Below are 19,056 nucleotides of genomic sequence, written 5' to 3'. Positions count from 1 at the left end.
CTTAATTGGTTGAGGAACTTCTCTCCTATTCCTGTTGTGCTGAGAGTTTTTACCAGGAAAGTGTTGGATTTTATCAGATGCTTTTTCTGCACTGATCGAGATGATCACATGATTCTTTTCCTTTGTTTTATTTATGTGGTGAATTATGTTGATTGATTTTCTAATGCTGAACCACCCTTGCATCTCTGGTATGAATCCCACCTGATAATGATGTATTATTTTATTCGTGTGCCGTTGAATTCTGTTGGGTAGAATTTTGTTGAGAATTTTTATGTCTGTATTCATGAGGAATATTGATCTTTAGTTTCCTTTTTTTTTTTTTTGGTGTCTTTGCTTGATATCAGAGTTATGCTGGCTTTGTAGAATGAATTAGGGAGTATTCCTTCCTTTTCTATGTTCTGGAATAGTTTGGGTAAAATTGGTGTCAACTTTTTTCTGTATATTTGGTAAAATTCTCTGGTTCTAAATGCATAATGTATTCAAATTATTACACTTTTCCTCCTTCCCACCTTTTAATTTTGTAAAACCCATCCAAAACACTGATCATTTATTAATTTACTGTTTGTCACAAATCCATATTTCTATTCACTTTCCATTATTAATTTGGCTATTTTCAAAGTTTTTATTTCTTATGTTTTGTCCTGCCCAACTATATTCCCCCATTCATTATCATGTCTTCATGTTTTTGTTCATGATATTTTAGCTGCTTGGAATGACTGTGCCCTCCTTTTCCATCAGTTGAGCTCTTCCACATCTTTCATGCTCAGCCATTCCTGAGCTTCTCACGGTGGGTCTTGCTCTTCCCACTGCAATAGCAGTTATATTACCAAAGCTTGTTCCAATGTCTATCCTTGTCAGTGGTGAGGGCAGGCACCTTATCTCTGTGTTGCTCATGACATCCACACACTACTTTACATGTACATAATCAAGAAGGTATTACAACATGTACTTTAATTATTTTGAAAGATGTGGAAACTGAAGTTGTGACTTGCCCGAAGATACTTAATTCTATAGTTGCTCTCCTGAAGCTGAACTCTTGAGTATTCATATGTATTTGTGAGTATTATAATAGTGATGTTGCATTTCGGTGATTTGTTTTGGTACTCATTTTTACATTTTCGACTTTGCTCTGCATTATTTATTAAAAGTGATAGGATGATACTTTTTATAGGAATTGATCGTTAGCCTGCTAATCACTTTGTGGCTTTTAAATTTCACTTGGAATTACCATTATTGACCACAATTTCATGAAATTTTTATTTGATTCTTGTGGAATTTTTTTTTGGTATGAAAATTTTGCTTTTTCATCTCAGAAAAAAATGCATTGAAATTACTAGAGTTTGACAGCTTGTGTTATACAAAATACTGAGGGCCAAGTAGAATAAGATACGTGCTAAGTTACGCACTTAACACTACTGTAGGACTTCTATATTGGGTCTTTCATCTCATAAGAGCTGTGGCATGTGATGTTGAGGATTTAAATGTAAATCACCGTTGACTTTGGAGAGCCTGCAAGTGGTGACATTGATACTGGTGACGATGCTCTTCAGTTCTATTTCTAGCTTTAATCTGGTAGGCAAACACATCTTACCACTTAATGTCACTTTTATCATTTTCATTTAGCTTACCCAGTCAGTTTGGCAACTTGAAAATTTTAAAAAATAAGTGCTAAAATAATCTCCTCCATATTTTTAATTTATAATTGTAAATATGGAGCTGTCTATATCATCTAAGTAGCCCTGGTAGCACAACGGTTTAGCACTTGACTGCTAACTGATATAGAAAACTCATTAAATAAAAAATTAAATTGAATCATTTAAATAGAAAAGTACCTCTCCTTAACCTAAATAACTGGAGGTATTGAAGGTACAGAAGTTGAAAAGTTAGAAGGAATTACAACTTTACAGGTGCCCTGATGGATTAAGTGACAGGCAATTTTCGAAGATATTTTGATTTACCATCCCAAGGCAGAAGTAAGGAATATCAGATTTTAGATTACCTGATTACCTTTTCTTGTTTAGGGAGAGATGAATCTTCATTATAGATGGTGAAAATCTTCCTTAAGAGGGTATATAGACCTTATAATGGTCAAACTTTAAAAGTGACACACAAATTAGGAGCAAAAATTCAAAAGCCGTATCAAGAAAATGGCATCAAACCTGGACAACATTAGAAACTAAGACAGTATCTAGACATGTTTAAACCATATATATATATATATATATATATATATTTTTTTTTTTATTGCATGTTACCCTGTTATGGTGCAATGAGTTTCTTTTATGTGGCCTTTCTGGGCCTGGGTTTGCTGTTCTCCCAAAATGGTTGGTCGGGCTGCAGTCTGCCAAGTGATTGGTCTCTTTGCTCTCCACCTGAGCAGCTTGCAAGGATTGGTTGGTTTGCTATCTGCATAAATGTCTTCTAAGAATTGGCCAGTTGACTATCTACAAAAGTGGCTTGCAATCCACCCAATAGGACTGGTCAGCTTTCGATCTACCTAACGTATCGGTTGGCTTTCAACCCTGCTAGGAAAATTGCCTTGAAATTTGCAAGGAGTTTTCGTATATAAGCAGCCAATCTCACAGAGATTTTGGGGGGACCTTGTGATCAACAAGAGCATGGAGAGAAGCACTGTCTTTTGGACCCAGTTCTTTACTCCAAGAACCTCTTAGATCACAGTGAAACAGCTGTAACACTATGCTAGTAACACTCACTGAGCTGATAACACTGAACACCAAGAAAAACAGCAACAAGAGTCCCAGAGAAAAGAAACAGTGGCAGAAAGACCTTGAAGGTGCCCAACAACAGAGAGAGCAGTCAGGTGCTGGTGGTGAGCAGAGTCAGTCCACAGAGAAGATGGCAGTGATGGGAAGAGGCAGCCCACAGAGCAGAGGTCAGCAATGTAGCTGAGTGCCCCTTAACGGGGAAGCAACCACACTGGATATTTTTCCAGAAGGGGCCAAAAGGAGGCCTTTCCAGAGGAAGCTGAGAGAAATCTGTCTGAGGGGACCAAGAAGAGCTGTCCTAAGTGGGCCAAGCTGTCCAGTCCAGTGGGGGGTGAGAGGAAGCCTGTTCTGAGTAGGCTGAGAGGATGCCTGTCCAGAGGGAGCCAAAAGTAGGCCTGCTCTGAGGTGCATGAGAGGTTGTTCACAGAAACTTGGACATATATCCTACAGGGGTTGCTGGTAAAACAGTTTTGCCTTGAGAGCTGTCGTAATACCAGCCTAACCCTGACACTGGCCCAGGATTGTCCCAAAGCTGCTGTTTGAGAGCTAGACCACTAAGCACAGGCGACCAGACCTAGCCAAGTAAAGCTGGAGAGGGAGAGAGAGATCAAACACAGCCACAATGCACCTGACCTAAGCTAAGGAAACTCCTGCTGAGAGAGAGAGAGACACCTGCTGATACCTGGTCCATGGCTTGCTTACCAAGTGACACACAAATTTTAGAAGGTAGAGTAGGTCCCCTTTTAGACGTAAATGGGTTCCTCTCCTGTGATGCTATGGGGGATACTCATCAGGGTGAGGGAACCAGTTCACCTCAAATCTGTTGGTGTTGTTTACTGTTTACTTTCTATAAGTAATCTGTTCCTGTTTACTGTTTATCTTCTATAAATGGTAACAGATTTCAAATGCCAACATTTTGCCAAGTGTCTTTGTGTGTGCTACCCAATAGAATCATATAATAGAGGCTTTATCCTAGCAGTCTAATGATTGCTTGGGATTTAGAGTACAACCTGTGTGTATAGATGCATGTGCATACAGTTTACCCGTCATTCCATGCCTAATATTTATATGTGCATATATTCAGCTATTTTTCTCATCTGAGCACCTAGATTTCTTATGTTCCTAAGAGCCTTGGATAAATCTGGGGTCAAAGCCACCACGTTTTTCTTCTTTTACAGGATCGTTGTAAAAGAATAGCTCTATGAATAAGACAGTGTGAAATATATTTTTTCTTTTCATTATGAAACCCCATCTTAATTATAGGAAATTTCTATGTAAGTGAGTATGTTAGAAAGGGTGTTTTTGATTAAATAAATTGACCACATTGCTTGACTGCAAAATTTCTTCTCTGAATATAACCATCAAGAATGACTCAATGTGGATAATTTTTCTTGCTGTATAATTGTCAGATATTTCAGTTTCATCACTGTTGCCTTAAGGTAACAAATATTTCAGTTTATCTCTCTGCAGAATTCACAAATTTTGATTTTTTTCTACATGTAATACTTTAATGTTTGCATATGTAATAAATAATGCATATATCAAAAAACATATTATTAAAAAAAAAAAACTATCTGGTTACCAAACACGATTATCTCCTTTTTTTACTCTGTCAGTTGACTTTCTCTTCTATTGTTGACTAAGCTTAATTAACTGTTGTAATAGATTCATAAATAATGAGCACCCATTAGTTCATCTAACTTGTATTGGTTAAAATGCTTAGGAGTTTAAAGCCATCAGAATCACTCAATTTGAAAAAAAGGGGAGGTGGAATATTCATATTTAATAACAATAAAAAAGGCTGTCAAATATACTTACTTTGGATATTGAACCAGTGAAATTCCTTTTAAGCATTTGAGAAATTAATTTTTGGCAATTTTCTTTTTGAATTTAATAAATAAGAAAAGGTGTTTGGCAGTGTCTTGTGCACTATGATTCTCAACTATTCAAGACCAATTATTTAGTGCCCACGTGTAGTGGTTAAGTGCTACGACTGCTAACCAAAGGGTCAGCAGTTCGAATCCACCAGGTGCTCCTTGTAAACTCTATGGGGAAGTTCTACTCTGTCCTCTAGGGTCTCTATGAGTCGAACTCGACTCGACGGCACTGGGTTTGGTTTTTTTGGATATTGTACATAAGGCAACCCTGGTGGCAAAGTGGTTAAGTGCTATGGCTGCTAACCAAAAGGTCAGGAGTTGGAATCTGCCAGGCACTCCCTGGAAACTCTATGGGGGCTGGGGGCAGTTCTACTCTGTCATATAGGTTCGCTATGAGTCGGAATCTACTCAAGGGTAACAGGTTTGGTTTGGTTTTGTATTGTACATAAGGGCCCTGGTGGAGTAGTGGCTAAAAGCTTGGCTGCTAACCAAAAGGTCTGCAGTTCAAATCCATCAGCTGCTCCTTGAAAACCCTATGGGGCAGTTCTACTCTGTCATATAGGGTCGCTGTGAGTGGGAACCAATCTGATGTTACCTAACAACAACGTTGTACGAAATGGAGCCCTGGCGGGGCAGTGGTTAAGAGCTATGGCTGCTACCAAAAGGTTGGCAGTTTGAATCCACAATCTGCTCTTTGGAAATGTCATGGGGCAGTTCTGCTCTGTCTTATGAGGTCGCTATGAGTTAAAATCAACTCGACGGCAATGGGTTTTTTTTGTTGTTTGTTTAATTGTACATAATATGGAGTCCTGTTTGCTCAGTGGTTAAGAACTTGGATGTTAACTAAAAGATCGGCAGTTTGAATCCACCCATCACTCTTTGGAAACCCTGCGGTGTAGTTCTACTCTGTCCTATAGGGTCGCTAAGAGTTGGAATCGACTGGAAGGCAACGGGTTTGGTACAGTACATAAAGAGCCCTGATGGCACAGTGGTTAAAGTGCTTGACGGCTAACTGAAAGGTCAGCAGTTCTAACCCACCAGCCACTCCATGGGAGAAAAATGTGGCAGCCTGCTTCCATAAAGATCACAGCCTTAGAACCTACAGGGTAGTTCTACCCTGCCCAGTAGGGTCACTATGAGTCAGAATTGACTTGATGGCAATAGATTTATTTATTTTTTATTTTTTTTATTGCACATTATTTTATCAGGATACTAGAAATTAGACATATTCATTAATAAAAGGCTGTTCTCTCTCTGAGTGTGTTGGACTTTATCACAATTGTTTACAGAAGTTTCACCAGATAGTAATTCACGCAGCATCACCCTTATCTCCACTTTCTACTTTATTTCAGATGCTGTTCCTATGTAGGTCGGCGGGGAAATGGACCTCAAGCAATCTCTATTGGCAAGAACTGTGATAAATTTGGAATTGTGGTTCATGAATTGGGCCATGTGATAGGCTTTTGGCATGAACACACACGACCAGATCGAGATAATCATGTAACCATCATAAGAGAAAACATCCAGCCAGGTGAGAAGCTTCAGAGTGTGTTGGGTTTAAAGGCTGGTTGAATATCTTTGAATTGCACTTACAAAATTTATTATTTAACTTCTTGAAAAGTATAAACTAATTATTTGATATAGTAGAATCAACATGTTGGTTGATTAAAAAATACCCGTGGTGGTTTTATGTATGTATTTCTTTCTTTCTTTCTGGAGACTGAAAGATCTTAGGTTTCTTTTAGGTTTGTTTGCTTTCCTAAGACTTAGCTTTTTTATTTTTAAACTTCTATGCTTTCCAAGAATGAGTGTGGGCTATTGAACCATAAATTAATATTATTAAATATTTCTTTTGTATTTAAGCTTTTTCTGTACTGAGCTCTGGAACTTATGTCTAAGAGATTTAAAAAGGACAAGGGTTTGCCATCAAATGTGCTGTTTTAAATGAGGAATCTCTATTATTCTCAGGATAATTTCTGGAAAAAATTCCAGGAAAGTAAGTCATTAACTGAATAGCCTAAATAGTTTCTTTGAGATTTTTCCCTTAAACTTAACTGCTCTAGAGACAAATTCTCAAAAAGGTTTTCAGTAGTTCAAGTATAATTTATAATTATAATCTAATTTCTCTGACAGTTGGTGTGTGATAATAGCCTCAGTTTAAAGTTATTTTTTTTCCCTACTTTCACATTCATAAAGATCAGTACCTTTAATTTCCGCCTCTCCAAATCCTACCATGTGGAATGTTCTTGTAATGTAGCATGAGCAAAGTAAAATGTGTTATTTCCTAATGGCCACCTTTATGTTAGAAACATGGAATTCCATAGAATTTCCACATATTTGGTACCAATTATTTATTGATACCTGTGCCTTACATACTGTGGAGATGTTATCAGGAGGGACCAGTCACTGGAGAAGGACATAATGCTTGGTAAAGTATCTCATCAGTAAAAAAGAGGAAGCCCCTCAACGAGATGGATTGACACAGTGGCTGAAACAATGGGCTCAGATATAGCAAGGATTGTGAGGATGGCATAGGATTGGACAGTGTTTCCTTCCGTTGTACATGGGGTGGCTATGGGTCAGAACCAGCTCAATGGCACCTAACAGCAACAGCATTAGGTGATGCTCTTACTGTCACGAAAAAAAATACAACCACTGCTCTCAAATTCTTGTGTGGGATATATTCAAATTATTGGAAATGAGAAAAGTGACAATAGTCTATGTTGAGAACACTGTAGAATACAAATACAAATAAGGTGTGACTAAATGTACCTTGGGGAGTCAAGGGAAATGTCACAAAGGAAATTAAATTTAGAAGTATAAGTGTTCTAGATAGAAGAGTGACTGAAATTCTAGACAGAACGAACATTATGATCAAAACTATGATTACAGAAAATTGAATTGCATTGTAAGTTACATGAGGAAGACTAGTTAGTGGTAATTTGGGAAGTTTAGATCATGGAGGGTGTTAAATACAAAGTTAGGAGATTTAGATTTCATCATTTAGCTCCTAGGGAATAATTGAAGTATTGTAAGCAGAGAAGGTTTATATTAAAATATAATTCTGTCAGTTGTAACAATCAACTGGGAGTGGAAAAGTGGGGGTGGGAAGGATAAGCTTGAAGCCAGGACAACCTGTTAGAAGCCTAAATCAGTGGTTCATGAGAGATGACTTAGTCCTCAATTAGGGTAGTGTAGGCCAAGAGAAAAAAGAGGTATAGTCTGTCAAAAATATGTGAAGGAGGCATCATCATGTGAGGGAAAATCTTGAAGGTTTTATTTTTAGGCAATAGAATGAATGATGGTACTACCAACAGATATAACAAATATGAACAAAAGGGCATTTTTTTGAGAAGAAGAAAGACAAATAGTGGTTTCATTTAGCATCTCCTTCAGTTTGAGAAGGCTTTGGATGATCCAAGGAGAAATGTTTCTATCTCCAGGTCTTCTTTGCACATTTCTTTATATTACTTTATTTTGTCTTCTCGAGCCGCTCTTTGAATCCTGTTCAGCTCTTTCCTTCACCATTTCTTCCTTTTCCTTTAGCTACTGTATGTTCAAGAGCAAGTTTCAGAGTCTTTTCTGACCCCCTTTTTGGCCTTTGCTTTCTTTCCTGTCTTTTAATGACCTTTTGCTTTCTTCATGGATGATGTCCTTCACATCATCCTACAATTCGTCTGATCTTTGGTAATTAGTTTCAGTGCGTCAAATCTATTCTTGAGATAGTCTGTAAGTTCAGGTAGGAGATACTCAAGGTTGTACTTTGGCTCTATGAACCTTGTTTTAACTTTCTTCACTTCAACTTGAACCTGCATATAAGCAATTGATGGTCTGTTCCACAGTTGGCCCTTGGCCTTGTTCTGACCGATGATATTGAGCTTCTCCATAGGTTCTTTCCACTGATGTAGTTGACCTGATTCCTGTACATTCCATTTGGCGAGATCCACATGCTTTGTCACTGTTTATGTTGTTGAAATAAAAGTATTTCCAAGAAATAAGTCATTGATTTTGCAAAATTCTATCATGAGATCTCCAGTATCATTTCTATCTCCAAGGCCATATTTTCCAACAACTGACCTTTCTTCTTTGTTTCTGACTTTTGCCTTCCCATCATCATTAATTATCACTGCATCTTGATTGCTTGTTTGATCAATTTCGGACCACAGAAGTTGTTTAAAACCTTCAGTTTCTTCATCTTTGCCATTAGTGGTTGATGCATAAATTTTAATAGTAATTGAATTAACACGTCTTCTTTATAGGCGTAGGGATATTATCCTGTTACTGACAATGCTGTATTTTAAGACAGATTTTGAAATATTCTTGTTGATAATGAATGTGACACCATTGCTCTTCAATTTGTTATTCCCAGCATAGTAGGCCATATGATTGTCTTATTCAAATGGCCAATACCAGTCCATTTCAGCTCACTTATGCCTAGGATATGAATCTTCAAGTGTTACATTTCATTTTTGACAACTTCCAATTTTCCTTCATTCATACTTCATACATTCCATGTTATGGTTACTAAGGAATATTTATAGCTGTTTATTCTCATTCATTTTGAGCCATGTCACATCAGCAAATGCAGGTCCTGGAAGCTTTACTCCATCCACGTCATTAAGGTCAACCTTACTTTGAAGAGGCAGGTCTTCCCCAGTTGTGTATTGAATGCCTTCCAATCTGAGGGGCTTATCTTCCGGCACTATATCAGACCATGTTTTGCTGCTATCCATAAGATTTTCACTGGCTGATTTTTTTCAGAAGTAGATTGCTTGGTCCTTTTTCCTAGTCTGTCTTAGTCTGGAAGCTCAGCTGAAACCTGTCTACCATGGTTCACCCTGCCAGTATTTGGCATAACTTCCAGCATCACAGCAACATACAAGCCACCACAGTATAAAAAAACTGACAGTTGAGTGGTGGACCTTAAAAATGCATGTGTTATAATATATACAATTATTTATGAAGATGAGAGTTTTAACAGGTGCTTCTGCCAGTGTTGAAGAGAATGCAGAGCCCTTCCTGAGAATGGTTGTAACACAGAAAGTCATACCAAAAATTTATAAGCACTTGTTTTACCATATGGGCTGGTTAGTTTATTAAAAACCACTTACCATGTGTATTCATTCAATGATGGACTTAAACAATTTAGTCTGGGAATTGAGCTGTATAATTTCAGGCTGATTTTCTCATCAATACTCAAAGGAGGAAATCAAGTTTCTTTATCACATGAAGGAAAGACATTATACTCTGTGGCATCAGTCAGTTTCTTTATTGCCCTTCAAAAACTCCTTCTTCATGAGGTATTTTTACATTGAGCAGTAATAGGGCAGTTGAAATAAAAACCTAGTTAGATGAGTGGTATAATGGTTCCTTTTTGAGCTCCAACCTTGAATTTTGAATTCTAATAGTTCACCTTTATATTTGATGTTTCAAAGCTTTTTCACGTTGCATATATGAAATGACTTATACCATCTTTGGCTGCTTTAATTGTAAAGATTGAGACATTGAAACCTAAATAGTATTAGAGGAAATTTTCTGCTTCTGGAATCATTGATGTATATTTACATATCTAAACTCTGTGGTCTTTTCAAATTTCAAAAAATAACATTAAAATATACAAATAATCAGTTGAGAAACTATTAAAAATGGAAGATGTCCAGAAGCTTAAAATAACATGGTATTAAAATTTAACAAAATAATAATTAAATTCTGAACTATATTCTTCTCTTTCTCTCATTCAAAAATTTGTACACAAATTGTATTGTGACATTGGTTGCAATTCCTGCAATGAGTCAGCATTATCCCCCTTTCCACCCTGGATTCCTCATTTTCGTTTGTTCAGTTCTCCTGTCCCTTGCTTTCTTGTCTTTGCTTTTGGGCAGGTGTTGCTAATTTCTTCTCCTATACTTGATTGATCTAAAAAGCAGGTTTCTCGTGTGTGCTTTCTTGTCTTTGCTTTTGGGCAGGTGTTGCTAATTTCTTCTCCTATACTTAATTGATCTAAAAAGCAGGTTTCTCGTGTGTGTTATTGTTTTTTCTATAGGCCTGTCTGATCTTTGGCTAAAAGGTGAAATTCGGGAGTGGTTTCAGTTCTGAGTTAGAAGGGTGTCCAGGGTCGATAGTCTCAGGTACTCCTCCACTCTATCCCACCTGTAAATCTGGTCTTTTTTGTGAATTTGAATTTGTTCTACATTCTTCTCCCAGTCTGTCCAGGTCCCTCTATTGTGATCCCTGTCAGAGGAGTTGGTGGTGGTAGCCGGGCACCAGCTGGTTTTTCTGGGCTCAGGGTGGTGGAGGCTGAGGTTCATGTAGGCCGTTAGTCCTCTGGACTAATTTTTTCTTGTTTCTTTGGTTTTCTTCGGACAGGATGGAACCAATAGATGTATTATAGATGGCTGCTTGCAAAATTTTAAGACCCCAGATAATACTCACCAAAGTAGGATGTAGAACATTTTCTTTATAAACTGCGTTATGCCAGTTGACCTAGATGTTGCCAGAGACCATGGTCTCTAGTCCTCAGCCCCAGTAGCTCAGTTCTTCAGGGTGTTTGGATGTGCTTCTATGACTGTGTCCCCTTTGTGCTCTATTATGTATATATTTGTGTGATAGCTCTTATTTCTTAGATATATTCCAAGGAGTGAGAATCCTGAATCGTATGGTATTTTTATTTCTAGGTTTTTAAGGAAGCACCATATTGTTTTCCTTAGTCTTTGTTCCATTTTATGGAGCCCTGGTGGCACAGTGATTAAGAGTTCAGGTCCTAACCAAAAGGTTGGCAGTTCAAATCCACCAGCCATGTCCTGGGAACCCTATGAGGCAGCTCTACTCTGTCCTATAGGGTCACTGTGAGTTGAAATCAACTCAATGGCAGTGGGTCTGGTTTTTGGTTTTTACCATTTTACATTCCCATCAGCAGCGTATGAGAGTTCCAATCTCCCCACAACCTCACCAGCATTTATTTTTTTCTGAATTTTTGATCAGTGCCGTTCTTGCAGGGGAAACATGTTTTATTTTGATCCAAAATTCCTTAAAGTAGAACTTCCTATTTGTCAAGGAGAACTTTAATGTTTTTAATGATAGTAGAAGATTTGCTGCAGTTTTATCTTTAGTGATAAAGTCACATAGCTAGAGCCTGCAAGTTCTTCGTGCATATGCTGACGTTGTTTTTAGTCATCCGGTCAAGTCTGACTCGTGGCAACCCCTTATGCGCAGAGTAGAACTGCATTCTCTAGGGTTTTCAAGGCTGTGACCTTTTGGAAACAGTTCACCAGACCTTACTTGGGAGGCATCTACCTCTGGGTGGGTTTGAACCCCCAACCTTCTTGTTGGTATTGTAGTGCTCAACCATTTGTGCCACCGAGAGACTCCTGCATATTCTAATAGTCTTTTTTATATTTTTCCCAGTGTTTTATGGAAAGAGTCTAAAGCAAACAGTAAGATGCTTTTTGTTGGTCCTGGCAAATGTAGACAAAAGGGAAAAATGGGAAAGTCATGAGGTAAAAACGTAACTTTAAAAAAAAAAAAATCATTGCGTATAGCAGTAACTTGTTAAATAGGCGAATATTGTGAGACGGCAGAATAATATATGTAGGAAACAAACCCAAAGTATGCTTTCATTAGTCGACATTTGCAGAAATTAACTTACTAATGAAATTCAGTATTGCTCTTTCAACATGATATTGAAGTGTAGTCCGTGGTATTAGATATCTACTTTAGCATAGCTTGGTGTTAGTGTGGAAATACATCCAGCATGAAGATCAGTTGTTTAGTAAAGAAGAGCTATAGGCCTAGGAAAGGCTCTCCTGTTCTCTTTTCCCTCTGTTAAAAGACTTCTAAGCTGTTGTTTATTCCTGATTCCTAGGTCAAGAGTACAATTTTCTGAAGATGGAGCCTGGAGAAGTGAATTCACTTGGGGAAAGATATGATTTTGACAGCATCATGCACTATGCCAGGAACACCTTCTCAAGGTTGGAGTCTCAGGTTATACCTTTTGACTTTTAATTCCTTTCCTCCATGTGGCACCTCACAAAGCTGTGTTTGGCATTATAACTGAAACTACTTTTAAATACTGCCGTCTCATGACAGAAGTAAAGTGGAAAAATACTTGATTAGCATTTATAGCGAACATCAGACATTTAAAGAGATTTTAAACTGCAATTTCACATGTTCTGTCAAATACATAAATGCATCATGGTAATTAAAATATTATACTATTAGAATATTCGTTTATATATGAGTCCAATTATTTTATATTCCTCAGTCATAAAAAGTTCAATTAAAGGAATGACCAAACCAATCAGCGTGTTAAATTGGCAAAGCATTGCTTAATGGAAATTTGGCATTTATTAAGTCACATAGGGACCTTGGTGGTCGAATTGGACTGCTACACTCTCTATGTAACTCGTGTTCTATCTATTTTCTACTGCTCAAGTACCAGTCATGCTCAGAAATCCATACTACTAAATTAATTGTCAAAGAATGTGATAGAAAGATATTTTACTTCCTGTAATTTAAAATTACATTTCACCACTTATTGATCTTAAAATTATTTCCTTACTGTCTGAATGCTATTTTTTGAGAGTGTAATAAATATAAGTCTTAATCTACTTCATTCTTAAGATGATGCCATCAAGCAAATAGTTGTCAGGTAAGGAATTTGGGACTGTGAAACCATCGAACTCAGCTTTTTTTCCATTTTCTGCTCATTTTGCACTCATATACCTACTCCAACTCATCGATTTTGTCCACTTTATGTCCATTTCACAACTCATTAATATCTATTTGTAAAAGCAGGGTCATAAGAAGAGAAAAATCAAATAATTTCACTGCTTAAACAAATGTTGGTAAAACAGAAGAATATTCAAATGAACTCAGGATACTTGGACACGTTTTTAAGTTATTTTTTTTTTTTTAGACCACATTTTATTATTGAAAAAAATTTAGTGTTAACTGTATTTAAAAAAAAATTTCTTCTTAAAGGATATACGGTATATTTTTTGTTCAAATATAATAACTAAATACATATTTTTTTCTGCAATTAGAAATTTAAGTTTTGACAGAAGTATACCGTGAAATTTGGCTTGAAATTAATTTTAAAGAGTTACAAAACTTTATTTATAGGTCAATGCTTTAAGTCAGTTTTCTTTAAAAACATGGGACAAACGGGACTGGAGTCCCAATTCAGCCAAAAACAAAACAAAACAAAAACTCATTGTCGTCGAGTCAATTCTGACTCATAGCGACCCTCTAGGACAGGGTAGAACTGCTCCATAGGATTTCCAAGGAGTGGCTGGTGAATTCAAACTGCTGACCTTTTGGTTAGTAGCTGGACTATTAACCACTACTCCACCAAAGCACTGCTGAATGATATTATTCAGAACTAACCTGAGTGTTGATTTTTTGGAATAGAGCAGGTACTAGGCAGGAATAATGATTTATTGTTTCTATTAGGTTAAGTGCTACGGCTGCTAACCAAAGGGTCAGCAGTTCAAATCCACCAGGCGCTCCTTGGAAACTCTATGGGGCAGTTCTACTCCATCCTATAGGGTCGCTATGAGTCGGAATCGACTCGACGGCACTGGGTTTTGGTTTTGTTATTCTTCATAGATTCAGAGTCTATACAAAAGTTTGAAATATAGATTTCCTGTTATCCAGTATTACTCTTATGTGCTAAGTTGCTTCTTTCCCCATAAACCACTCAGCTTTTACTGCGTGTACTCCACCTCTCATCACATCCACCCACCTTTGTGTTGCGTGGCCATCAGCCTTGACCTATTATCCTATCTTACATTTCAAAATTACCCTGTTCATTTTTTTCTAAATCAACTTATGTTTCTACAGTGTAAGTGACCTTATCCTTTAGAATGATAGCAATCTGATTGGCCCAATTCACATTATCTGATTGTCTTGAGTCTTTAACTTGTCTCCATCAAGTCAATTCCAACTCATAGTGACCCTATAGGACAGAGTAAAACTGCCACTGGGGTTTCCAAGGCTGTAAGGAAGCACACAACCACATCTTTCTCCCACAAAGTAGCTGGTGGATTTGAACTGGAGACCTCTAGGTTAACAGCGGAGCGCTTAACCACTGTGCCACCACAGCTTTAAAGAGGATGTTTACTAACTTGTACACAGACCTCAATGACTGAATTTCAGATGAAATATTTGTCATAGCTCTCAGCCACCTCCCCCAAAGTATTTGAAGTTTTATAGTTTCTTCTATTCTGAAACCAGAGAGTCTATAAAAGTTCCAATTGTTTTCATAAAAGTAGCCTGTCAGCAGATTTAGGAAGTCACTTGTGGGAACAATAGGACTGAATCTATGGGCCTTTTTTCTCTTTGTGCATGGATATTGTGTAATGTGAATGCTTGAGGACTGGGATGGCACATTTTGCATTAATAAAAGAATTGTAAAATTTTTTGAAGTTTCTTAAAAAGCATAGCTAATTTGCTATTTTAATGTAGCTTAAAATGTATGAAGTGGACCCAATACTATTTGTCTCTGGCCTATGGGTAGTGCCTCACGGAAGAGGTCCAGGAAGAGCCTCTTTGCTTAATGGCTGAGATGTGGGAGGGAGAGAAATGTTAACTTCCTGGCCACAAAGAAAGAACAAAAGAATGGGTGACTGACCTCCTTAGGGATGGAAGAGAGTTTACCTCAGTTGACAGAATGACCCAAAATTTATCATTCTATTGTGTGAGGTTGAATATATCCAATCCAGATGTCCTTGACCTTTTAAAAAATTGTATTTCTTTTGAAAGGTGGAAGAAACGAAACCGTTTCCAAAATTATAAATTCATTTTTAGCAGTAGAAAATAATGAATACTTCGTTATTACTGAAGTCCTGCAGAAATTGTAGCACTTCATTAATTTGGACCTGCCCAGCAAATGTTGATTTAGGCAGTGTAATAGAATGACTTTTCTCAATTCTACCATAGAGCTAAACTTCCTCTTTCAATTACATTGATCTAGCTGGAGCTGCATCTTATTAAGTAAGTGCAAGCTCTCACTTTGGATGGTCAGTTCCCATATATCATTTGTCTTAGTTTGAATTCATCCAGATGCTTAGATCTGGTTTTAAAGAATTCCAGTCTCCCTGTCTATCTGAGTTATCCAGGTTATATCTAAGAACCACCACCCTTTTCGTTACTGAGAAGCTTGGGAGGCCAGTCATAAATTACTCATAGATCATGTCACCACTCTGTGTATCATCTCCCAATAGATTAATAGGTGTCCTCTGGGTAAAAGTTAAATTCTCTGGCTAGTGCTTAAATACTTTAGGGGTCCTCCAGTCACTGGGCTGTTGTATTTCTTGTTGTTTCTCCCTGAGAATTCTCAACTCTCAGTGACCCACATTGCTCTGTTCTTCACTTCCTTCTTAAATGTCAACTACCAAGTGACTTTTTCTTTGATCATCCAATTTAAAAGCTAACTCGTCACTGCACAGTCCAAATCCATCTTCTTGCCTTTATTTTTCTCCATAGTACCTGTCCCTACTCATCAGTCTTTGTGTAATGTCTTTCTTCCACTATTAGAATGTGAGAATCATAGAAGGATTTCTGTTTATTACTGTAAATTCAGACCTAAAACAGTGCTTAGTAAGTATTTCCTAAAGGAAGGAATAGACCTGAAAATGTTGTTCTTTGAATCCACAGTTTACATAAAATTTACTTATTTATAAATTTTGGAAAGAAATATTCGTTTTACCATTTATCCCAGCTTAAAAGATTAAAAAAAATGTATTTCTTAATTTACAATATTTTTATAGAAACCTGCTTTGAGATTTCTTTGAAAATCCATAGGTACACATCCCAATCTTCCCACCAATAAAACCCAAAAAACCAAACCCTCTGCCATCGAGTCGATTCTGACTCAGCGACCCTACAGGACAAAGCAGAACTACCTCATGGGGTTTCCAAGGAGCAGCTGGTGAATTTGAACTGCTGATCTTTTGATTAGCAGCCAAGCTCTTAACCACTGAGCTACTAGGGCTCCACCAATAGAAAGTCCATTTAACTTTTAAGCTCAGTACTTCCTTTAGTTGTATAAATGTTAGGTATAGATTGTAAAGTAAGATGGTATCTTTAGCGTACTATATTTAGGATTTTGAGTTATACGTATTACTAAAAATAGTGAGTTTTATTATAACCTTTGGGGGCAAACAACTCAGTTCTCAGCTTATTGCTATTATTCCTTACTTTTTATTACTTATTAATTTTAGCACGAAAAACCTTTATTATATACATCTGTGTCTTGCTCTGTGTGTGTGTATCCTAAAAAACCTTTTTTTTTTTTTTTGGTACTCTGTTTTTTATTGTTCTTTTTAATGCTGCTATACTTGGACTTCTAAGATTGTTGCTGTTGTTGTTATGTGCTGTGAGTCTTAGGTTAAATTAACAGCCTAAATAAAAAAAAAATTATTTTATGTATGTTTCATTTGACTTTTACAATTTTGGTAACCTCAAAAATATTTACTGTAGGTTGTTCTTAAGAAAATAGACCTATATGAGAATTACTTGTTTTACAACCTGGCAAATAGGGTCTCTTTGTTCTGCTTGAGGGACCCAAACAAAAGCCATGGTATAACCGTTGGGGAATATATACTATTCCAGATATTTTTTTAAATGGTTGGTATATATTTCTAAGTCAATATCATTATACACGTTATGCTAGACACACATTTGCCACACAAACTTGTTTTTCTACTTTGATGATCGTGTTTTGAAAGCCTGAGACACTACCTAAAACTCAGCATTGGTATATTTCCCTTTTGACTTTGAAAAAAATCATCTTATATTTATAAGAAATATATGAGTCTTAATTTGGTGACTTATGTGTGGCTTACTTCTGATTCTTTTCAGGGGGATGTTTCTAGATACCATTCTCCCTTCCCGTGATGACAATGGCATACGTCCGGCAATTGGTCAGCGAACTCGCTTAAGCAAAGGAGATATTGCACAGGCAAGAAAGCTGTATAGATGTCCAGGTATAGCATCATACAAACACACTGGCATAATTGTGCTTGATTGTTATCTTCCAGTTTACTCAACTGCGTGCTTGGCTCTCTCCATGCTGGCAAGTGATGTATCAGTTCAAAGTCAGTAATCATAAAATGAGGTATGAGAGAACTCTGGAACACCCATTGCTGTAAATACAGTGAAACCTGTGAGAGCTGGAACTTGATGAGTCTGCCTTGGTTTTCCAGATCTCACAGGTTTTCCACCTTTGACAAGGTGCAGTCTTATCACTTTTCTGTCACTCTCTGCTAGTGGAAAATATTACAGTTTTCCTTCTTACAAGCTTCCACCTTACACAGTTTTCCAGCTTTCACGGGTTTTACAGTATAAACAAATTGCTGGAAATCAAATTAAAAAATCAGGATAGTTTTTTTTTTATCTTTTAGTTTAATACATAAAATATATCAGGGCTGTTTGATAGTCATTAATATTTAAATGGTTGTATAATTTCATAGTCTAATTCTGAGTTTCCTTGCCAATATACAAAGAATATCCTTTATCTAAACTTTAGAATTGGATCCTGAATGATCTTTTCCTTCAAGTTCCATCATTAATGGTATATAAATTAAAATGTCATTAGTAGGAGTTTGGAACTTTGTTGTAAAGAATAAGTTGTCTCACCGTGTTGCTAGAAAGCTACAGTATGTTTTGCTGTTTAATAAAGTTGTAAAAAATTGATATAAGGTCTTCATAAGAATGTTTCAAGGGGATACTAGTGTCTTAGTAGTCCAAAAAAGAAAAAAGTTATTCTATATTCCAAATTAGGAATGCTGTGAGCTCTGTGCACACGTGTATATTCACAATACTTTAAAATATCCTATATCAAAGAAGGAAACCCTAGCAGTGTAGTGGTTAAGAAGTACGGCTGCTAACCAAAAAGTCGGCACCACCAGGTGCTCCTTGGAAACCGAATGGGCAGTTCTACTCTGTCCTATCAAAGGAACATGTTTAACTTTCCTTCATACAATTTTTCCCAAATTATTTGTCCAAGGAAACTTCTTTTTATCCAATACTTACCCATAGAATTCACTTTGGGAAGTATTGTTCTGGATACTCAGGTTGTGTGTGCTAAAATAATTATGCAAGTTTTAGTTGGCTCCTATTCTAGTATTTTTTACAGGGATATGATGAGTATATTAATCATAGAAGTTTTACGTAGAGACTTAACGCTTAAAATATGTTTGTATATAGTAAACTATTGGGAAGTTACAATTGTTTACTGTGGTTTCTAGTGACAATCCAGGAAACTTTCCCTTTAGGGTAGAGGAGAAGACTAGATAACTCATTCACACAAATGTTATATATTCTCACTGACATATAATATGAAACCTTTTGCTGAGCAGATTAAGAATCAAGTGCAAGCAAGGAAAAATGAGTTAGTTGAATATCACAAGACATAGATACCAAAAACCAAACCCATTGCCGTTGAGTCGATT

General features: G+C 36.8%; 1 protein-coding gene across 1 annotated transcript in view; it reads left to right on the top strand.

Annotated features, from left to right (window-relative positions):
* The window catches only part of TLL1 (tolloid like 1), a 253,243-nt gene that overhangs the window by 127,642 nt on the left and 106,545 nt on the right, over nucleotides 1–19,056 (top strand). Inside the window, exons 6-8 of the mRNA XM_064273593.1 lie at nucleotides 5,956–6,134; nucleotides 12,465–12,570; nucleotides 17,465–17,589. Coding sequence (XP_064129663.1) covers nucleotides 5,956–6,134; nucleotides 12,465–12,570; nucleotides 17,465–17,589 — 410 coding nt within the window. The remainder of the gene's footprint in view (nucleotides 1–5,955; nucleotides 6,135–12,464; nucleotides 12,571–17,464; nucleotides 17,590–19,056) is intronic.

Source organism: Loxodonta africana, chromosome 21 (assembly GCF_030014295.1).
Source record: "Loxodonta africana isolate mLoxAfr1 chromosome 21, mLoxAfr1.hap2, whole genome shotgun sequence".
NCBI lineage: Eukaryota > Metazoa > Chordata > Mammalia > Proboscidea > Elephantidae > Loxodonta > Loxodonta africana.
Note: the sequence above shows the minus strand (reverse complement) of the source record. Positions and strands in the feature narration are given on the sequence as shown.